The sequence below is a fragment of the Chiloscyllium plagiosum genome, chromosome 39 (assembly GCF_004010195.1).
Source record: "Chiloscyllium plagiosum isolate BGI_BamShark_2017 chromosome 39, ASM401019v2, whole genome shotgun sequence".
NCBI lineage: Eukaryota > Metazoa > Chordata > Chondrichthyes > Orectolobiformes > Hemiscylliidae > Chiloscyllium > Chiloscyllium plagiosum.
This window is the reverse complement of record NC_057748.1, coordinates 18,398,154-18,416,997: the sequence shown is the minus strand read 5'-3', so window position 1 is coordinate 18,416,997 and position 18,844 is coordinate 18,398,154. Positions and strand designations below refer to the sequence as shown.

Genomic DNA, 18,844 nt, shown 5'->3' with positions numbered 1-18,844 from the left:
GGCCCACAAGCCTCATTCCTGATGAAGGGCTTACGCCCAAAACATCGATTCTCCTGCTCCTCGGATGCTGCCTGACCTCCTGTGCTGTTCCAGCACCACACTCTTGACCCCATATCCTCAAATCAACCTAATGAAGAAATAAACCACTACATGTTGCTATCAACTGATCTCTCGTGATCGTTTCACACATTAGAAATAGCAAATGCAGTCAAACTCCTGTCTTGCAGCAAAGCTACAGCAGCTTTATTCATTTTCTGTGGCATAGTGGCAATATTCCTCGACTAGTAATTCAGAGTTCCAGGCTAATCAATGTTCTGGGGATATGGGCTCAAGTTTCATAATGGCACATAATAAAATTTCAATTAAATTCATAAAATCAAGATTGCATGCTGGTTTCAGCAACAGCAACCATGAAACTATCAATGGTTGTTGTAAAAGCCCATCTGGCTTACTAATGTTGAGGCAAGAAAATAACAGTAATGTGGTTCATTCTCAACTCCCCTCTGCAATGGCCCAACCATCTGCTCCATTCAAGGGCAGATATTGATGGATAACAAAAGTCAGTCATGTCCACATCCCATGACAAAGAATTAAGAAAACAGGTGACGCTAACCCAACTGAGTTCTACATGGCCAGAGGTCATGCCTGCTCAAGAAGCTCACTTTCCGTCTGAGAAAGCAACCATCCTGGAAGAATACAAAAACTTCCCTTCCAAATAGGTGGAACGGAAATCTTGGGACAACTGTCATGAAACCTCACACCTGCCCATTTTAGACAGAATCCTTCCAAACCACCTGGTATGGCATCTCAATTAGGATCAGCTGTGAGACAGACTTTGCATTTTAGAAAAGGTTTGAGAAAGGTTTAGAAAATATGGTGTTTGCAGTTGACAGCTCCAGCAGAAAAGCAAGAGCAGAACATGTAGTCTTTTGTTGACTGGACTAAGATGGTTGACACAGTCCTTGAGGGGCACTGGAAGGGGATCAGCTTCCCTCAGAAATGCATAACAATAAATTCATGGTTTATATACCTTGGGGGATGGTGAGTCTTCTGACCCATTCCCAGCTATTAACAGAGTTAAACAGGGCTGCATACTAGCACCAACTCTGATCATGTTTTTCTCCACCACGCTCTCTGATGCCTTCCATGATGATCCTCACACCAAAATTGCATATGGCGTAACAGAGGAAGCTGCTCAATCTGAAATGACTTCATATAAAGACTAAGTCTCCAAAGAAAATTTTACAAGTTATTTGTCAATGACTAGTGGACAACTTAGAGCTGGACAGGCAATGTAGCATGGCTTTGTTTGCCAATGTATGTAACAACTTCAGCCTTACAGTCATCACAAAGGAAACCAAAATAACGTACGCACTAGTCCTCCAGTCCCACCTCAAGACTGAAGTTTCAGTCATTATCAAAAACTGTCAGTACTGGATAAGTTCACTTAACTCAGTAGTACATGATCACACATTGTCCAAATAAGACGCTTAACTACTTTCACTGAAACTGCCTTTGGAAGCCACTGTTGATCCAACAGTAGCTTATTTAGGAGCTCAAGTGTCACCTAAGTCTAAGTCTGGGAAAGACTCATACATGAATGCCACACACATGGCATAAACTAATAAAAATGGAGCAGCCTCCCCCAAAAGGAAATGCATACGAGAGGTAGAAAGAAAACATATAGAGAGGAAGTCCTGAGCCAGCAAGTAATTCAAAACTCAATCTTATCCTACTGGCAGCAGAACCTTGCAGGTACTAAATCATGTAACTGATGGTAACCTTACCAAACAACTCAAAATTTTCTCATCACCCTGAGTTCAAACAAGGAGGAATTGTCAGATTGTTGGCCTGGATTAAGATCTTTCATTATTGTCATGATGGATCTTAATCCAAGCCTGCAATCAGGACGGGACTTGATGATTAACGTGAAGTGGGCATTGGGCAACTCTGCTTAATGTTCAAACACTCACCAATACTCTCTGCCTCAAACATTGCTCCTAAAGGTAGGGACGAAAGCTGCAAGTCTAACTCCATACAGCAATCATGCAGAACAGGGACAGGAAAAAGGGTACATTTTAAAATAATATTCTGGAAGGACACTGGATAACATTTAATAAGGGGCTCCTCTTCGCTGTAAAACACTTAAATGCCTACAGCACTCAACCCTTTTTGCTTGTTTTTTTAAAAAAAACAAGCTTCTATCTTTAAAGTTCATTGCAATAACACCACGTTCTTGTCCTCACCTATGTGCCTTCCCCCTCCATTTGTAAGGCTGTGCTGAGTCAGGATTGATGCTGATGGCTTTGTCACAGTCCCGAATGGCTGCATTGGGTTTCTGCATTTTCACATACACACTGAAGAGAAAAAAAAACACTGCTTACTACAGGATAAGAAAAAATAAACAGATGTAACCTCATGCTTTTCAAAAAAGCATGAACAGGATAATATTCAGTCTGAAATAGGAAATATTGTCTTATGCTAACTGTTTCACTAAATATTTAGTATCATGTTAGTGGTCTGACGGGAGAAAGGGACACGTCGAAAAGTGTGATGCTGGAAAAGCACAGCAGGTCAGGCAGCATCCGAGGAGCAGAAGAGTTGATGCTTCGGGCATAAGCCCTTCATCATGTCAACTCTCCTGCTCATCAGATGCTGCCTGACCTGCTGTGCTTTTCCAGCATCACACTTTTCAACCCTTGTCTCTCCAGCATCCTCTTTCTCTCAGGAAAAGGTCACATGGACATATTCAGATGATCAATGCCAAATCCCTGCCAAGTGAGGTAATCCCAGCAAAGACAGCATTAGGAATGTTATAACTGATCTGAGCCCCCAAGCTACAAGGTGAAATGGAAATAAATTCCAAGTCCTGATTGCTATCTAGTGACATCTACTGGGAAGAATCTGTTGGGCATCAGTGAAAATAAGACCAGTGTCTGAATTGGGGCAGAGTCTCTTGCCAGTACGCTATGTGCAGGTTCACACAGTACCATCAAGATGTTAGGAAACAGAAATTAGTTGGCGAGTTTAGAATGAGGGAGCATAATCTCAGGATAACAATTTAGGTTATTTAAGACTAATTAAGAAGAATATTTTTAACTCTTTGGAATTTTCTACCCTAGAGCATCATGGAAGCTCAAACATTGAAAAAACACGTTCAAAACAGAAGTCAACTGATCAGCTTAATAGCCTACTCCTGTTCATTAATAGCATTAGAAATTATTCAGAGACTTTCTTAAATTAGAGCTGTGGAACACTCCACAAAACAAGGAGAACACATGGGTCAAGCTCCATCCAAGTCTTGAACAGTGTCAGGGTAGCAAACATAAGTTACTCACGGGCATATCAAGTTCATACGGTCAGTTAATACTTGTGGAATAACAGTGCATCTACTCAAATCTATCCGAACCTTGGTTATAGATGGAAGCGGATGGGGTAATGCAAGGAAAAGAATCTGGGAATAAAGGGAGCAATGATTTGTGGTCCCCATTATGCACTTGGTGGCCAGTTCACAAAAGACCAAATGTATGGGTCAATTCAATTGCGGCTAGCGCAGAGACATATTCATTACCAAAAAGCACCAATAATGGATCAGAAGAACAAATACAGGCTATATCTGTTAGGACAGCTAATAGCCCAGTGATTAGCTAGATGATGATGAGGGAGCAAAGCACGTAAAAATCACCACAGTCCCAGAGCACCATAGGCTGCTCTCTGAGATGACTGTTGGTGAGGTTAAATGAAGGGTCATCATGCCTCATAGGAGGAGTGAGGTTGAGGAGGAGGTCACGATGACCTCGACCAGTATGGGAGTGCAACTGGGCGAGTGGCATCATTCTGTATCTCAAACCAGCCACCTACCGAACTGAAAATTAGAGACTCAGTCTACTAAAATTTTAATTCCTTTTCAGATGAATTCTTCTATTACTGCACACAAGGAATATTGGAGTAGCTGGAGAGCATAGTCAGTACTTCTAACTTTCATTTCAGATTCATTTACTCAACATTTTCCCCAAAATCTAGTAATTAATTTATAATGGCCAATAACAGCATTTCCCAACAGATTGGCATTAGGATGATGCCACCAAAAGTCTTCAGACTTATGCCAGAGAAGTGCCCAGAGACCCATCCCTTAAAAATAGGATCTCAAACATTCTTTCTCCTACTCCAGCTTGCAGTGTTTAAAGGGACACTTCAAGGATGATACTTCTCAGCATTTTATTCTAGAAATACACAAAGATATAAAGGCAAAAAAAAGGGAAATCCTATTTTACATAGACTCCCAAAACAAAAGGACATTTGTAGATAAACTCTGCCAATCGATAATGTTTCCTTACATTTGTTAAAGGAGCAAGTACTGAAGGTCAACCCTAACCTGAATTTTCAATTCTGGATGTTGCATCTCTCCATTTGTTCCTGAAGTCAGCTTTCTTACAGAATTTATATGTTCCTTCTAAGCGTTTCAGACATTTGACTAACATTATAGTGTCGGAAATCCAGCCCTCCAGGACAGGGGCTGTGGTGTGACGATTCTAACATGCACCTCTAAAGCGAGCACAAGGAAGCATCATTCCTGCTCTCTACTACGGCTTGGTGCCTTGTTCAAATTACTGCCCTGGCTGATATCTGGAATTCCTGTATTCAAAAATTCTACTGTAAGCCACTGGCCCATTTGCAAAGCTCCATTTCAGCATTCTTACCTGGCTCGCTTAGCATAAAGAACAGCCAGACGTGGGTTCAACTTAATGGCCTCTGTAAAGTGGCCAATGGCTTTTTCCAAGTTCCCTGTATCAAGAAACCAAAAAGCTTAGACAGAGTACAGGATTTATAAACAAAGGACTGGAAATCTCTAGGAGGGTTCCATCCCTGTAAATAAACAACATTTTGTTTGCTAATAGATTAGGCATAGAATCAGAGTTGTACAGCATGGTCTAACTTGTCCATTCTGACCAGATATCCTAAATTTATCTAGTCCCATTTCCCTCTAAACCCTTTCTATTCATGTACCCATCCACGTCTTTCAAATGTTATAACTGTACCAGCCTCCACTACCTCCTCTGGCAGCTCATTCCATACATTCACCACCCTCTGCGCAAAAACATTATCGTTTCGGTCCCTTTTAAATCTTTTCCCCCCTCACCTTAAATCTATTCCCTTGAGTTTTGGACTCCCCTACCCTGGAAAAAAAAAGACCTTGGCTATTCACCTTATCCACACCTGTCATGATTTTATAAACTTCTATAAGGTCACCCCTCAGCCTCCAATGTTCCAGGGAAAATAGCCCCAGCCTATTCAGCCTCTCCCTAAAACTCAAACCACCAGTCCTGGCAACATCCATCTTTTCTGAACCCTTTCAAGTTTAAGAACATCTTTCCTCTGAGGGAGAATTAAAGCACGTAGCAGCTATGGATGTGAAGCATTAAGAAATATGGACATGCTCCAGATACAATACCACAACTTCAAGTTATACCCAGTAGAAAAGGATGAATAATCTGAGCTTAACAAAAGAGATGGTTGACGCTTGACCGAGCAGAGCTCTTTTCTGATTAAGTGGACACAATCTATTTACTTGCAAACAGGTAATTTTTTTTTAAAAAAGCAGTAAACTATCATATTGAGCCTGCATTGTTATATAACTAGATTATAGTTGAAATTCCAAATCAATTCAAATCTTCCTCCAACAGCCTTGTAATCTCTTAATACCTAAATATCTTGCCATCTCTGTCTTCATTATGGTCACTGAATGAACATCCATTGGAGTCTTTGACAAAGAAATACAAGTCATCAACTTCTGAGTGAACAAATTGCAGCCAATTGTTTGTCCTGGCACCACAAGCCTTACTTCTGGAATCTCCAACATTTCAGAATTCCTCCTCAAACTCTAATGACTAATGACATTGGCGATTAACAAAAAAAAACTTTCAAGCTCTCCAAATGCTGAGCATTAACCCTTCCCTACCTCAAAAATATTTGATTCAGTTTATACCTACCTTCACTCAATGCATTAATGGCTTCTATTTTCTTCTCATTGGCTTGATCCATTTGCTCCTCAGAAACCTAAAGCAATACAACATTGGGTAATGATGATCCACTGTACAATGTCAGGTACAGCAAAGACAAGATCTACCTTATTTGAACTGACAGTTATGATTGCTACAACTGAAAGGTTACTGTCCACCTTCTAGCATGAAGAATGATCAAATAAGTGAGCCTCCAGATGGCTGGGGGGGGGAAATCAGTGCAATCATTGTCCAAACGGGAGTTTAACTGCAGACAGAAACAGTCCCAGCAATCTAACTCACCCATGGAACTACAGACAGAAACAAGTCAGGGTGATGCTGACTTCTTCCTGAAATCAAGAGAGACTTCTATCTGTAACAAGGGAAGAGAATTAGAGGCACCAAAAAAATGTGTTTGGACATTTGAGGGGGGGGGAAAATGGAAAATAATGTTTTGAAGTACAAATACTTGACAACTGAAGGAAATATGGCCTAGCATTGCTTTATTTCAATAGATGCCTGAACCCACTGGCAGTGTATAGCAACTCCCCAGGCACAAATCTAATTATCTTCACTATTTGTTGCACAATTATCTTCAAGAGGAAAACCAGAGATCTCCTTCAAAGCTGCACAAACCAGATAGTGAAACGGTGAGATGTCTGGGACAACACACCTAATTATTCCCATGAGGCAAGTGTATAGCTGCAAAGAACTATGGTTGTACATTCACCTTGTCACTCGACAACTCCTAGTTCCACATCTTCATTTTGAACAAAGAACTTAATCCTCTCCTCATTCCTCTGGCATACATACCAAGATTATACTACATTAGCAAGCATTTGAAAATACACAAGTTAATCAAGGGCAGTCAGCGTAGATTCATTTTAACTTTTATAAAGCACAACATGCTTTAAAGTTTTTTTTTTAAAAAGAGACAGTCTACTTCTCTGCCCAATGTGCCAAAGGATACTTGGCCCACAATGTAGAAATTGTAAATCATGCAGAATTTCTAATTACAACCCAATAATGTTTCCCAAAAATAAGCTTGCAGATTCCAAATGTGGACAGGTCATTGATGAACTCTTGCATATATTTCATTGCCTTTAGGTATGGACAATATGCTAAAAAAAATTGTTTACCTCAATGCTTTCATCTCCCATTTCCTGGGGTTCTTCAACATCTGGCTCAATCACACCTTCCTTATCAATCTCTGAAGAACAAACCACACACATTAATAAAAACATATCAAAAACCTAATGAGTGCAATGTGTCTTAAGAGATCTGATTCGCTGTTATACTAAATTGCATCTGTCCCAATCTGCTCCGTTTCAGGGCTCATAGCATACCTTCCACCACCACCTGCTCAAGGGATCCCAATAGCAAACTTTTGATTTGCAGGGGCTCCTTTTTTCAGTTTCAAAACCACTTCATTTGGGGATGCAATCACTTAATGACAACACCATTTGTATGCATGTCAATTTTTGGAGGACATGGACTCTTTTGAAGGAAAAAGAAAATTCATCAATATCTGGACTAATCATCACCAATCCATTAAACTTAATCTTTTCCTTGGGGAGTGGCTTTAAATCCTGGACACAGTATTTAAATTAGCACAAGACATTAGGCATAAGCTAGCAACAATTACTTAAAAAGAAAGACATTTCCACAGACAAAAAGCCAACACCCTAAACATGCTTCTAGCAGACTGAAGTCACACCAAACTGTTGCATGTTTATCTCTAAATGATCACTGTAACTCAAGGAATTCATAGTATGCAAAACACTGATGCGATACCACTAACCTTTACAAAAAGAAACTGCTGAAAGCCATTGGTGTTCATTACAATTGCATTTACATTTTCTCCCCTATAGTAGCACTTAAACTTGGCAACTTTAATCTAGAGACACTGCAATAATTCAAAGAATTAATTAATTTTCCTGACCCCAAATAGGAGTGTGTTCCTTTGCAAAAGGTTTTCATGTGGTTTCTCCCCTTTCCAGTTCCTCCCTCACCAACCTTTGCAGTAATACTTCGCCCTTTGTAGCCCTTCTTCCCATAATTAGAGTTCCTCACCTTAATTCTGCAGCCTCACCCTCCCATGCCAGGCTCACTCCTGAGTCTCAAATCCCTGTTCCACCCTTGCTTCCTCTGGCTTTGTTGACTGCTGCCACTCACCTCATTACTCCAATTACAGGTTGATCTTCTTTGAACCTACAAGCAGTAAGAGTCGAAGTGACACTTTTGCTCCTAATAGATTCACCATGAGGCTATTAACAACAAACACAGGAGACAGCCAATTTTTGAAAAGAGGTGCAACTCACTATTTTCTTCCCGTTTATTCATCGGGGTGGCTTTTCATAGAACATAGAAAAGTACAGCACAGAACAGGCCCTTTGGCCCACAATGTTGTGCCGAGGTTTAATCCTAATGTAAAATATAATAACTTAACCTACGCACCCCTCAAGACACTGCTCTCCAAGTGCATGTCCTGCAGTCACTCAAATGTCCCTATTGACTCTGCTTCCATCACCGCCGTTGGCAACACATTCCATGCATTCACAACTGTCTGCGTAAAGAACCTATCTCTGTCATCTCCTCGATATCTTTCCCGTAATATCTTAAAACTACGACCCCTCGTACCCGTCAATCCTGCCTGGGGAAACGTCTCTGGCTATTGACTATCTATTCCACTTATTATCTTGTATACCGCGATCAAGTCTCCTCTCTTCCTCCTTCTCTCCAGAGAGAAAAGACCAAGCTTTTTCAACCTTTCTTCATAAGGCAAACTCTCCAGTCCAGGCAGCATCCTGGTAAACCTTCTTTGCACCCTCTCCAAAGCCTCTGTATCTTTCCTATAGTAGGGCGACCAGAACTGGACACAATATTCCAAGTGTGGTCTCACCAGGGACTTGTAGAGCTGTAGCAAAACCTCGTGGCTCTTAAACTTGATCACCCTGTTAATGAAAGCCAAAACACCATATGCATTCTTAACAACCCTATCCACTTGGGTGGCAACTTTGAGGGATCTATGTACTTGCACACCCAGATCCCTCTTTTCCTCCACACTATCAAGAATCCTGTCTTTAATTTTATATTCAGCATTCAAGTTCGACCTTCCAAACTGCATCAGAGTGTTGTAGAGATGTACAGCATGGAAATAGATCTTTCAGTCCAACCTGTCCATGCCGACCAGATATCCCAACCCAATCTAGTCCCACCTGCCAGCACCCTGCCCATATCCCTCCAAACCCTTCCTATTCATATACCCATCCAAATGCCTTTCAAATGTTGCAATTGTACCAGCCTCCACCACTTCCTCTGGCAGCTCATTCCATACATGTACCAACCTCTGCTCACTTCACATTTATTCAGGTTGAACTCCATCTGCCATTTCTCAGCCCTGCTCTGCATCCTGTCTATGTCGCGCTGCAGCCTGCAATACCTTTGATACTATCGTCGACACCTCTTACCTTTGTGTCATTTGCAAATTTACTAACCCACCCCTCAACCAGGTTATTTATAAAACATACAAAGAGCAGAGACCCAAGAACAGACCCTGTGGGACCCCACTCAACACTGACCTCCAGGCAAATATTTTCCACCTACAACCACTCTCTGCCTTCTGTCAGCCAACAAATTCTGAATCCAGATAGCCAAATCTCCCTATATCCCATACTTTCTGACTTTATGAATGAGCCTACCATGGGGAACCTTATCAAATGCCTTGCTGAAGTCCATATGCACCACATCCACTGCCTGACCTTAGTCAACTTGTCTTGTCACCTCTGCAAAGAACTCTAAGATTTGTGAGGCATGACCTGTTCCTCACAAAGCCATGCTGACTGCCTTTAATCACGTTATGCTTTGCCAAATAGTCATAAATCCTATCTCTCAGAATTCTTTCCAAAACTTTGCTGACCACAGACGCAAGATTGACTGGTCTGTAATTGCCAGGGATTTCCCTATTACCCTTCTTGAAAAGAGGACAACATTCGCCTCCTTCCAACCCTCCGGTAAGACTCCCGTGGAGAGGGAGGAGGCAATGAGCTTCGCCAGCGGCTTAGCAACCTTCCTTCTGGCTTTCCGGAGCAGCCTAGGGTAAATCTGGTCTGGCCCTGGGGTCTTCTCAATCTTACTGTTTTCCAAAATGTCCAGCACATCAACTTCATCAATCTTGATCTGGTCACACCTGTATCCCAGCTCCTCAAAGTTCTCATTCACAACAAGGTCCCTTTCCTTCAAGAAAACTGTAGCAAAATACTCATTTAGGGCTTCCCCTATCTGATCAGACTCCACGCTATCCCTGATCAGCCCTACCTTCTCCCTGATCATTCTCTTATTCCTCACGTATGACAACAGCCCCACAAGATGATTTTCCTGGGCAACTTCAGGGATGAACCTACCTGCCTGCCACCCCTATGTATTTTGAGCACTATTCTTTATCACATTCACTTCTGCAAGACAGTAGATATCTAGATAATGCAAGTCCCAAATAACATTTTCTGTGAAATTAGATTGTTACTTTTTCTCCACTTGCCCTTTTAAAATAAATGCATTACCAGAAGTTTTATTAGAACAACTATGATAGTTATCAATTCTCTGCACTCACCCAGTTCGCTCTCTTCGCTCTCAGAAGATGGCTCTGGAGATGGAGCCGGTGCCTTCTCTTCTGTATTTGCTTTCTAAAGAAATGCAAATTATATTAGTTTGTTTTACTCAGCCAACACTGCAGATACACACACGCACACCTCGGAAAGCTATGACACACTTGAGGAATAGAATGCCTGACTTTTGGCACCAATACCAGGTACTTCACAGATTTAGTGCAGAGTAAAGCAGACACAATGTAAGATCTTGAAGCACATTGCTGGCTTCCCTACCTCCGAACTAGAAGCTGAGTTTGAGTCCCATTCCTCTGGGATGGCCTACCAAGCCACTGAGGTCAAAGGCAATTAGAGATCAGCATGTTGCGGGTATTATCAGCAATGTACACATCAGAAAACAGTTATGTAGCAAGATTAGTAATATTCAAGAATCAATCACATTGGACAGGGAGTCACAGGTAGGCCAGAGCAGATAAGGATGGCAGATTTCCTTCCATTAGTGAACCAGTTGGGTTTTTACACGGATAATAACAATGATTGAAACGAAGACTCGCTCTCAATTCTAGGTTTATTAATAGAATTTAAATTCCACTATAGTGGTATTTAAACCCAATCCCCAAAGAATTAACCTAGGCCTCTAGATTACTTGATTAATGAAATTACAACTGCGCCAACAGTCCCCTCAGTGAAGCCCAAATAACTTTCGATATGTAAATGTATCTGAAAAGGAATAAAAGTATGGAGAAAAAGTGGGAGAGTGCACAGATTTTTCAATGATACAGACAACAGCAAATGGCTACTTTCGGTGCTGTTATAATAACCACGATGGTCAGGATTAAACTCGTTATCCCATCTGTTACTTGTGAGTTTTGCACAGATACACAAAAATCATTTGGAGCACCAGCTGTTATACAAACAATGCACAAGAAACAGATATAAAAGAATGCAAAATATCAGACAAAAAAAGGCTACTGATCCATTAAACCTCAGCTATAGGACAGCTATTTTGATCTTGATGACTTCAGATCCATTGTTTGACCAGCCACCAGTCTATCAACTAATTTAGGTTGTACAATTTACATGCCTATTCTCTCCTTCCCCTTAAAACAATGTCAAATGTTGTGTGCCAGGGCTATTTTATAAGCAATTTCTGTCTTCTGTGCAGGAGGCCGGGAAGGAGAAGCTCCAGGCACCAGTGGACAGGAATCAATAAAGCCCATGGCATTGGAGGTAGCATATTAGCATGGACAGAGGTTTAGTCAACTAAAAGAAGATAGGGTGTGTAGGTAAAGGGGGCCTTTTTAGTGTAGCAATCTGTAACCAGTACCTCAGCAATCAATGCAGAGACCACAATTATTTATAGACTACATTAATGACCTGGATAAGGAATGTGAATGTAGGATGGACAAGTTTGTAAATGCTAAAAAGAGGTGGGAAGGCAAGTGTTGAGGATGACAGAGTTCATGGAGCAATTTAGACAGGTTAAGTGAGAGAGCAAAAACTTTGCAGATAAATATAATGCGTGAAAATATGAGGTTTTGCACTTTAGCAAAAAGAACTGTTATGAAGTTGAAGGCATGTACTGCACCTTTAAGAGAGACTGAATGCTGTTTTGCTCGGAGTGCTTACAAGCACCTGTCATATGACTAGGAGAAAGTGAGGACTTCAGATGTCAGAGATCAGAGTCGAGAGTGGGGCACTGGAAAAGCACAGCAGGCCAGGCAGCATCCGAGGAGTTGGAGAATCGATGTTTTGGGCAAGAGCCCTTCATCAGGAATCGAACTGAACTAATGCCTCAGTGTACTAAAACCCAATCAAGTTTGAATTTATTGTTTTTGCCAACATCAAACCAATGAGATGATCTGACATTGGGGTTATATAAAAGAATGCAGGCATTTTCAAAGTCAGGCAGAGAACCTGCCATCGAGAGCGAGTGAGAGCCCCAAAAGATTGAAACACTCTTTATCAAAGATACTTTTTAATACGAAACGTCTTCACGTAAAATGACGACCACCAAGGGAGATCTTCAGCCGAAAGAAGTAAAATACCGACAATGACAGCCGCTGTATGGTTTTGAAATTAATTTTAACAAAAGTTTTATTGGAACAGTATATTGTTATGAAGTTGGAGGCAGATAATAAGCAGTTAAGAGAAAGGGGGGGACTTTGTGAATAGTTGTTGCTTAATGTTCAGTTTGAGAGTTAAGAATAAATTGATATTATTTTTGTTAAATAGTAGATTGTGGGATTTTTCTGTCACTCATTTTAACAGATTAAAAGGAGAGATGAGCTTTTCTGGGTGTTCAGTTTAATTAACTGAGGGGCTTATCGCCATGTTGCAAAAGAATAGAGGGGCTGCATTTTATTTAAATAGAGATAAAGACTGCAGAAAGCTGCAGAACCAGAGGGATTTGGGGGTCCTCATGCACGAATCACGAGAAGTTAGTATTCAACAGAAGATAATAGGGAAGCCAAATGAAATAATGGCCTTTATTTCAAAGAACCAGGAGTTAAAAAACAAGAGAAATTTTGTTAAAGCTATACAAGGTACTAGTCATACCACATCTGGAATAATGAAAAACGTTTCTATCCTCTCAGCTAAGAGAACATGTACTGGCACTGGTAGTAGCCCAGAGAAAGTTTATTTAGTAAATCTCAGGTATGGAGTGATTTTCTCACGAGAGCATTTGAGGAAGTTCAGCCTGTACTCATTGGAGTTAATGAGAAATGACCTTAAGGATATAAATAAAATTCTTAGGGGGCTTGACAGGGTAGATTTGGACAAGTTACTCCCCTTATGAGACAGTATAGGGCCAGAGGGCATCATCCTGGTGAAGGGCTCAAGCCTGAAACCTTGATTTTCCTGCTCCTTGGATGCTGCCTGACCTGCTGTGCTTTTCCAGCAACAAACTCTCAACTCTGATCTCCAGCATCTGCAGACCTCACTGTCTTCTGGGCGTTATCGCAGAGTCAGGGGTTACCAAATTACGACAAAAATAAGGAAGAATTTCTTCTCCAAGAGGATAGTGAATCAATGGCATTCAGTACTGCAGAGAGCTGACACGTTTGGGTCATTAAGACTACTCAAGCTGACGTAGGTAGGCTTTTAATCATTAAGGGAATCAAGGAGTATAAGGAAAAGGGAAAAAAGTTGAGGATTATCAAATCAGATATGATCCAACTGAAGGTGGAGCAGAATCAATCAACCAAATGATCTACTTATGCTCCTGTCTCTTCTGGAATCAAACCAAAGATCCATCCAGCTTACCCTTGAGCATCACTAAATCAATACTCTCCATCAACCAAACACCATGTGACTTTTGAGATAGACAAAAACAAAGTAGGCAGTTAAGCGGAATGTGGGGATGGAAAAGAACTTAGGGAAATACTTATTGTTGAATTACATCCAGACAACCCAGATTGGCTCAACAGACACTGATGATAGCACAGTATTTAATACAATGGCATACCTTTGGTGACTCTGAAAATTTCGGGTGTTCTGCTGCTGGTGGGATGACTGCTCCCATACTGTAAGAAAAAGCAGAGCTGTAATTTTAGAAAATCTAATAGTTACCAAACTATTAGTCATAGACAGTTGAGTCACTACTGAGCAAATATCTGAATAAGTCTAATGATCCTTATCTTTTCAAAGTGCATCAAGGACTCGAGAGCGAGACAGGGCTTATTAGTATGTTGTCAGTGACACCAGGTTCCATGAGCACAGGGAATGGAGGACAGGCATCAGAATGTAAATGAAAGATATTTCATATGCCAAAGGGCGAGGCTGTTTTTTATTTCCACAATTTCAAAGAGTCTGGTACTTGTATTGTCAGGCAATTTGTCTCAGCTCTGAAGCCATTGTTTCTAATCCTCTAATGTTGGTGGGAATGAGTGGCAAGGAAGACCTGAAGAAGCTTCTGGGCAATTTATGTAAGTTGTGCACATGGGCAAATTACATGGCAGATGCAGTTTAACATGGATAAATATTTGTTTTCCTACCAAAGTGGAAAACCTGAATTGCAAAGTATTGTTTAAATGTTGATAGATTGTGAAAGGTTGACACACAAAGGGATCTGGGTGCCTTTCAATACTGGTCATTGAAAACAAGTAGGAGGAGCAAACAGAAGACAAATGGCCTTCACTATGAGAGTACAGGAGCAAAGAAATCTTTTTGCAACTTTGGTGCGACCATACCTGGAGTGCCATGTGTAGTTTTGCTCTTTTTAATAAAGAGAAGATATTCTTGCCATAGAGGGAACACAGTGAAGATTCAGAGCGATTTCTGGTGTTTCGGGTTTGTAGTAAGACAAGGAATAGGGTTGACAGAGCACATATTCACGGAGTTTAGATGAAAGGAGATCACATAAAAAATGTATAAAATCCTGACTGATCTAAACAGACTGGATGCAGGGAAGATGTTTCTCCTGTCCAGAACAAGAGACATCATCTGAGGATGTGTGGTAGACCATTTCAGTCCCAGTAGAAGAGAAATTTCTTCACTCAGTAGTGATGGCATGGAATTCATTACCACAGAAGGCAATGGAAGCAAATGCACTGAATACAGTTAAGACAGACAAAGACAAAATTCCAGAAAACGATATGGGGAGAGCGCGCAGGAATAAGGCATTAAGACAATGATCACACTGAGTGACAGACTGAGTGTCATGGGCTGCATAGATTAGTCCTGCTCCTATTTTATGTTTCTATGAATGAGTCACAACTTCCAGGGAATGTAGACCCCAGTCCCGAATGCACACTCCCTTGATCAGCTGCAAGCTTATTTTGAGAAAAAACAATGCCACTAGTTAAGTCACTTGGAATGGTTTATTGCTGCTTCTTAAAACAGATAATTACAACAATTTGCATTTACATAGTGACTTTATGCAATACAACATTCCAAGATGGTCATAGAAATGTTAATTAGTCAAAACTGTAACTCCAACCCTGATAGTTACAACATTTAAAAGGCATCTGGATGGATATATGAATAGGAAAGGTGGAGAGAGATATGGGCCAAATACCGGCAAATGGGACTACGTCAGATTGGGATGTCTGGTCGACATACACAAGTTGGACGGAAGGGTCTGTTTCCATGCTGTATGTTTATGTAAGCATATGGGGAGATGACCAAAGAAGCAGGCTTTAAGAATCATCCTAAAAGGCAAGAGGTGGAGACACGAAAGGAGAGAATTTTGGAGTTCAGGCCGTACAGCTGAGACGACCAATGGAAGGATAAAAGAAATTAGGAATGCACTTGAGCCAAAATTAAAGAAACAATGTTCTGGATAGATATGGGCATGCGAGAGACTACACAGATAAATCACGGGGGAATTCAAAACAAGGATTTTTTTTATTTAAAAAACACTTTGAGGAACTGTAGGACTGTGAACCAGCATGATTCAGCAATCACAGAATGATGGGTGAATGAGTCTTGGTGCAAACTAGGACAGGGGGGCAGAATTCTGCACAGGTTCAAACTTACGGAGGGTGAAAGGCGGGGGGATGACCAAGACAAGACAGCACTGAAATAGACAAGTTCCAGGTGATAAAAATACTGAAGGATTCTTCAGCAATAATCTGAGGCAGAAGCAAACAAATGGAAAATTAGAGGAAAGATAAAATGTTTCATCTAGTAGATCCATAATTGTTTGATCAATGTAAAACTAGTCTTTGGCTGCAAAGATGCAGAATTGTGCAAAACCAATTCAGATGTAAAGACCACAAAGACTCAGAGGTACAGCACGGAAACAGCCACGTCGGTCCAACTTGTCCACGCCAATCATCTAGTGCCATTTGCCAGCATGGGGCTCATATCTCTCTAAATCCTTCTTATTCATATACCCACCCAGATGCCTTTTCAATGTTGTAATTGTAACAGCCTCCACTGCTTCCTCTGGCAGCTCATTCCATACATGCACCAACTTTTTAATTTTTGATCTGTGGACCACAACTGAAAAAATACTGATTTGAATCTACTGTGGAAAGACAATGGCTGCAGTTATTTTTTTAAAAATCATGTTTACTGGAACTGTTTGCAGCTCAAGGTATATGAGAAACTATCACTGTTTGGAGGCACTGAAATCAAGACAATTCAGCACTTGTTTGTGTCGAGTGTGATTTTATCTATGACACTGGTTTGGCTGGCTTTTCCATTGACCAGTTAGTGTGGGTACAAGGGAGTCCCACCTTAACACCAGTGTTTGATTTGGCCCCTGACCAGGTGATGAGGTTGAGACAGCAAGCAGTGTAGATGAGATATCTTAACCTCTGAAAGGAAAGCATCAAGATACAGCCTGCTGTCCCTGTTGAGAGATGCACCAATGCCTGCTGTTCTCACCATATATTTTTCCTTTAATTGCTTGCTTTGCACACCTCTGTCAAAGGAAAGAAAAAGAAAGCCTTCAAAAGGTAATGAAAGGATCAATTCTCAGATTAAACGGGAATCTCTCTCTGGACATTAATGTAACATTAAAGAGCTTGATTGCAAAACCGAACATTCTGGAAGTGGGTGGGGGTGACACTGTCTCATAGTTAGCATGCAGGAATGCGGATGACTATCCATTGTAATTCACACTTCATTTAGACAGTCATTTGCTACTACTCCCCCGACTATTATCAAATTAAACTATCATTCAATCTCTTTCATTCAGAAACGCTTTCTAGCCATCCCCTGAAGGTAGGTATGCCACACATGCATTGTCTTGGGGAATCACTGAGTCAGGAAATCGCTTGCACAACAATTCCCCAGGATTAGGGCACTTAAATCATCTCTTGAGGATGATCTTATCCTACCATTGTACCTGGGGTAAAATGTGACTGAGGGAGTGACAGTCCCTGAGGGAGGGGGTTGTCTTGAGTGGCATGTGACTATGGGGGAAGTGGCCAGAGTATCTGTAAGCATGGCCAACTAACCTGTACAAAGAGGGTGTGTTTTCTTTGTTCAGTGCTTCTTGACTCAACCTCATGGCTGGGGGGGGGGGTCGTCAAAGGGGGTCACCACTAATAAACTTTAACTGTTTGCAGAAGTTGGTGCGTGTGAATTTGAATTGTATCATGCGCGTGAAACCTCAGGAAAAGAACCTAACAACAGGAAGACTGAGCATTGATGCAAAGAATCTTGTATTGTCAAAGAATGAAAAGGGATCAAAGGAAACTGGAAGATGTTGAACTAAAACTCATTGAATTCTGTACTCCAAAAATGTATTACTAAATTGTATTATCCCTGCTTTTTGTCCCCACTCAAAATCTGTGTGTGTCTTTGTGAGTACGAAAGAAGGGGTAAAGTTATACGATTTTAATAACTCATTTTTTGGTCAGACAATTTGTTCATCATAAAGTTTCTTTATGCTTAAATACACAAACCTGGTGGCGCATATACCATCAATCTGAATAGACAGGTAGAATTGGGCAATTCAGTGGTACTCAAATTTTCTCACATTTCTGATGACTCTTGGGAGTAGCAGTGCAGTGCAGCAGAGGGTCATAACTGGAAAATTTTTTATTCCCTTCTCCCCAGACAAGAGAATGAGCTGATTCCAGTCTGCTCAACAATGGGATCGCAACTCACTTGGAAAGGTACCCTCTGAAAGTAACCTTTTTGTGTTTGAAGCTGATATAGCAGCACCGTTATGTGCAACCAAACCACAGAGGAACAAAAGCCAGAGACAACTGCAGTTATCAAATCACCTGAGGACATATCACACAGAGGGGCAAAAAAATTTGCTAGTGTTTCTATTCAGGTCACAATCTAATAATTCCCACTAGAAAACATTCTTGTACGTACACTGGATTGACCTTGACTTGTTATGGTAAAACAGTGGGTACAGTATCTGAGTTTTTACTGACCAGGAGGAATGATTAAATTGAGGTGTTCAAGATGATTGAATGATGAGAAACTTTTAACTTCTAGTTGGTTTGATCGAAGAGCAAGAGGGCTTAACATTAGAACTAAGCCATTCAGATGATGCCAAGAAACACTTCTGCACATGAAGGTTCGTCTGAAGCTCCCACCACACTCCTCTTTCTTTCCTTTGCTCTTTCACCCACTCACCACCTCTGCAACACACACAAACAAAACCCCTTCCAAAACAAAACGCTGACATTGTAGAGTCAATTAAAAATTTTTAAATTGAGACCGATAGATTTTGAGGGGTTCAGAATCAAAGGGGGTAGTTGACAGCAAGACATAATCAAGCATAAAATGATGATATAGCAAATTCAAGGGCATAAATGGCCTAATGTG

The 18,844-nt window shown here is 41.0% G+C and overlaps 1 protein-coding gene across 1 annotated transcript in view; it reads right to left on the bottom strand.

Moving 5' to 3' along the window:
* st13 (ST13 Hsp70 interacting protein) overlaps positions 1-18,844 on the bottom strand; it is a 44,414-nt gene that overhangs the window by 19,229 nt on the left and 6,341 nt on the right. The window contains exons 2-7 of the mRNA XM_043679913.1: positions 14,073-14,130; positions 10,609-10,681; positions 7,139-7,209; positions 5,991-6,057; positions 4,701-4,785; positions 2,247-2,357 (exon numbers count right to left, since the gene is read on the bottom strand). Of these exons, the coding sequence (XP_043535848.1) occupies positions 2,247-2,357; positions 4,701-4,785; positions 5,991-6,057; positions 7,139-7,209; positions 10,609-10,681; positions 14,073-14,130 (465 nt within the window). The remainder of the gene's footprint in view (positions 1-2,246; positions 2,358-4,700; positions 4,786-5,990; positions 6,058-7,138; positions 7,210-10,608; positions 10,682-14,072; positions 14,131-18,844) is intronic.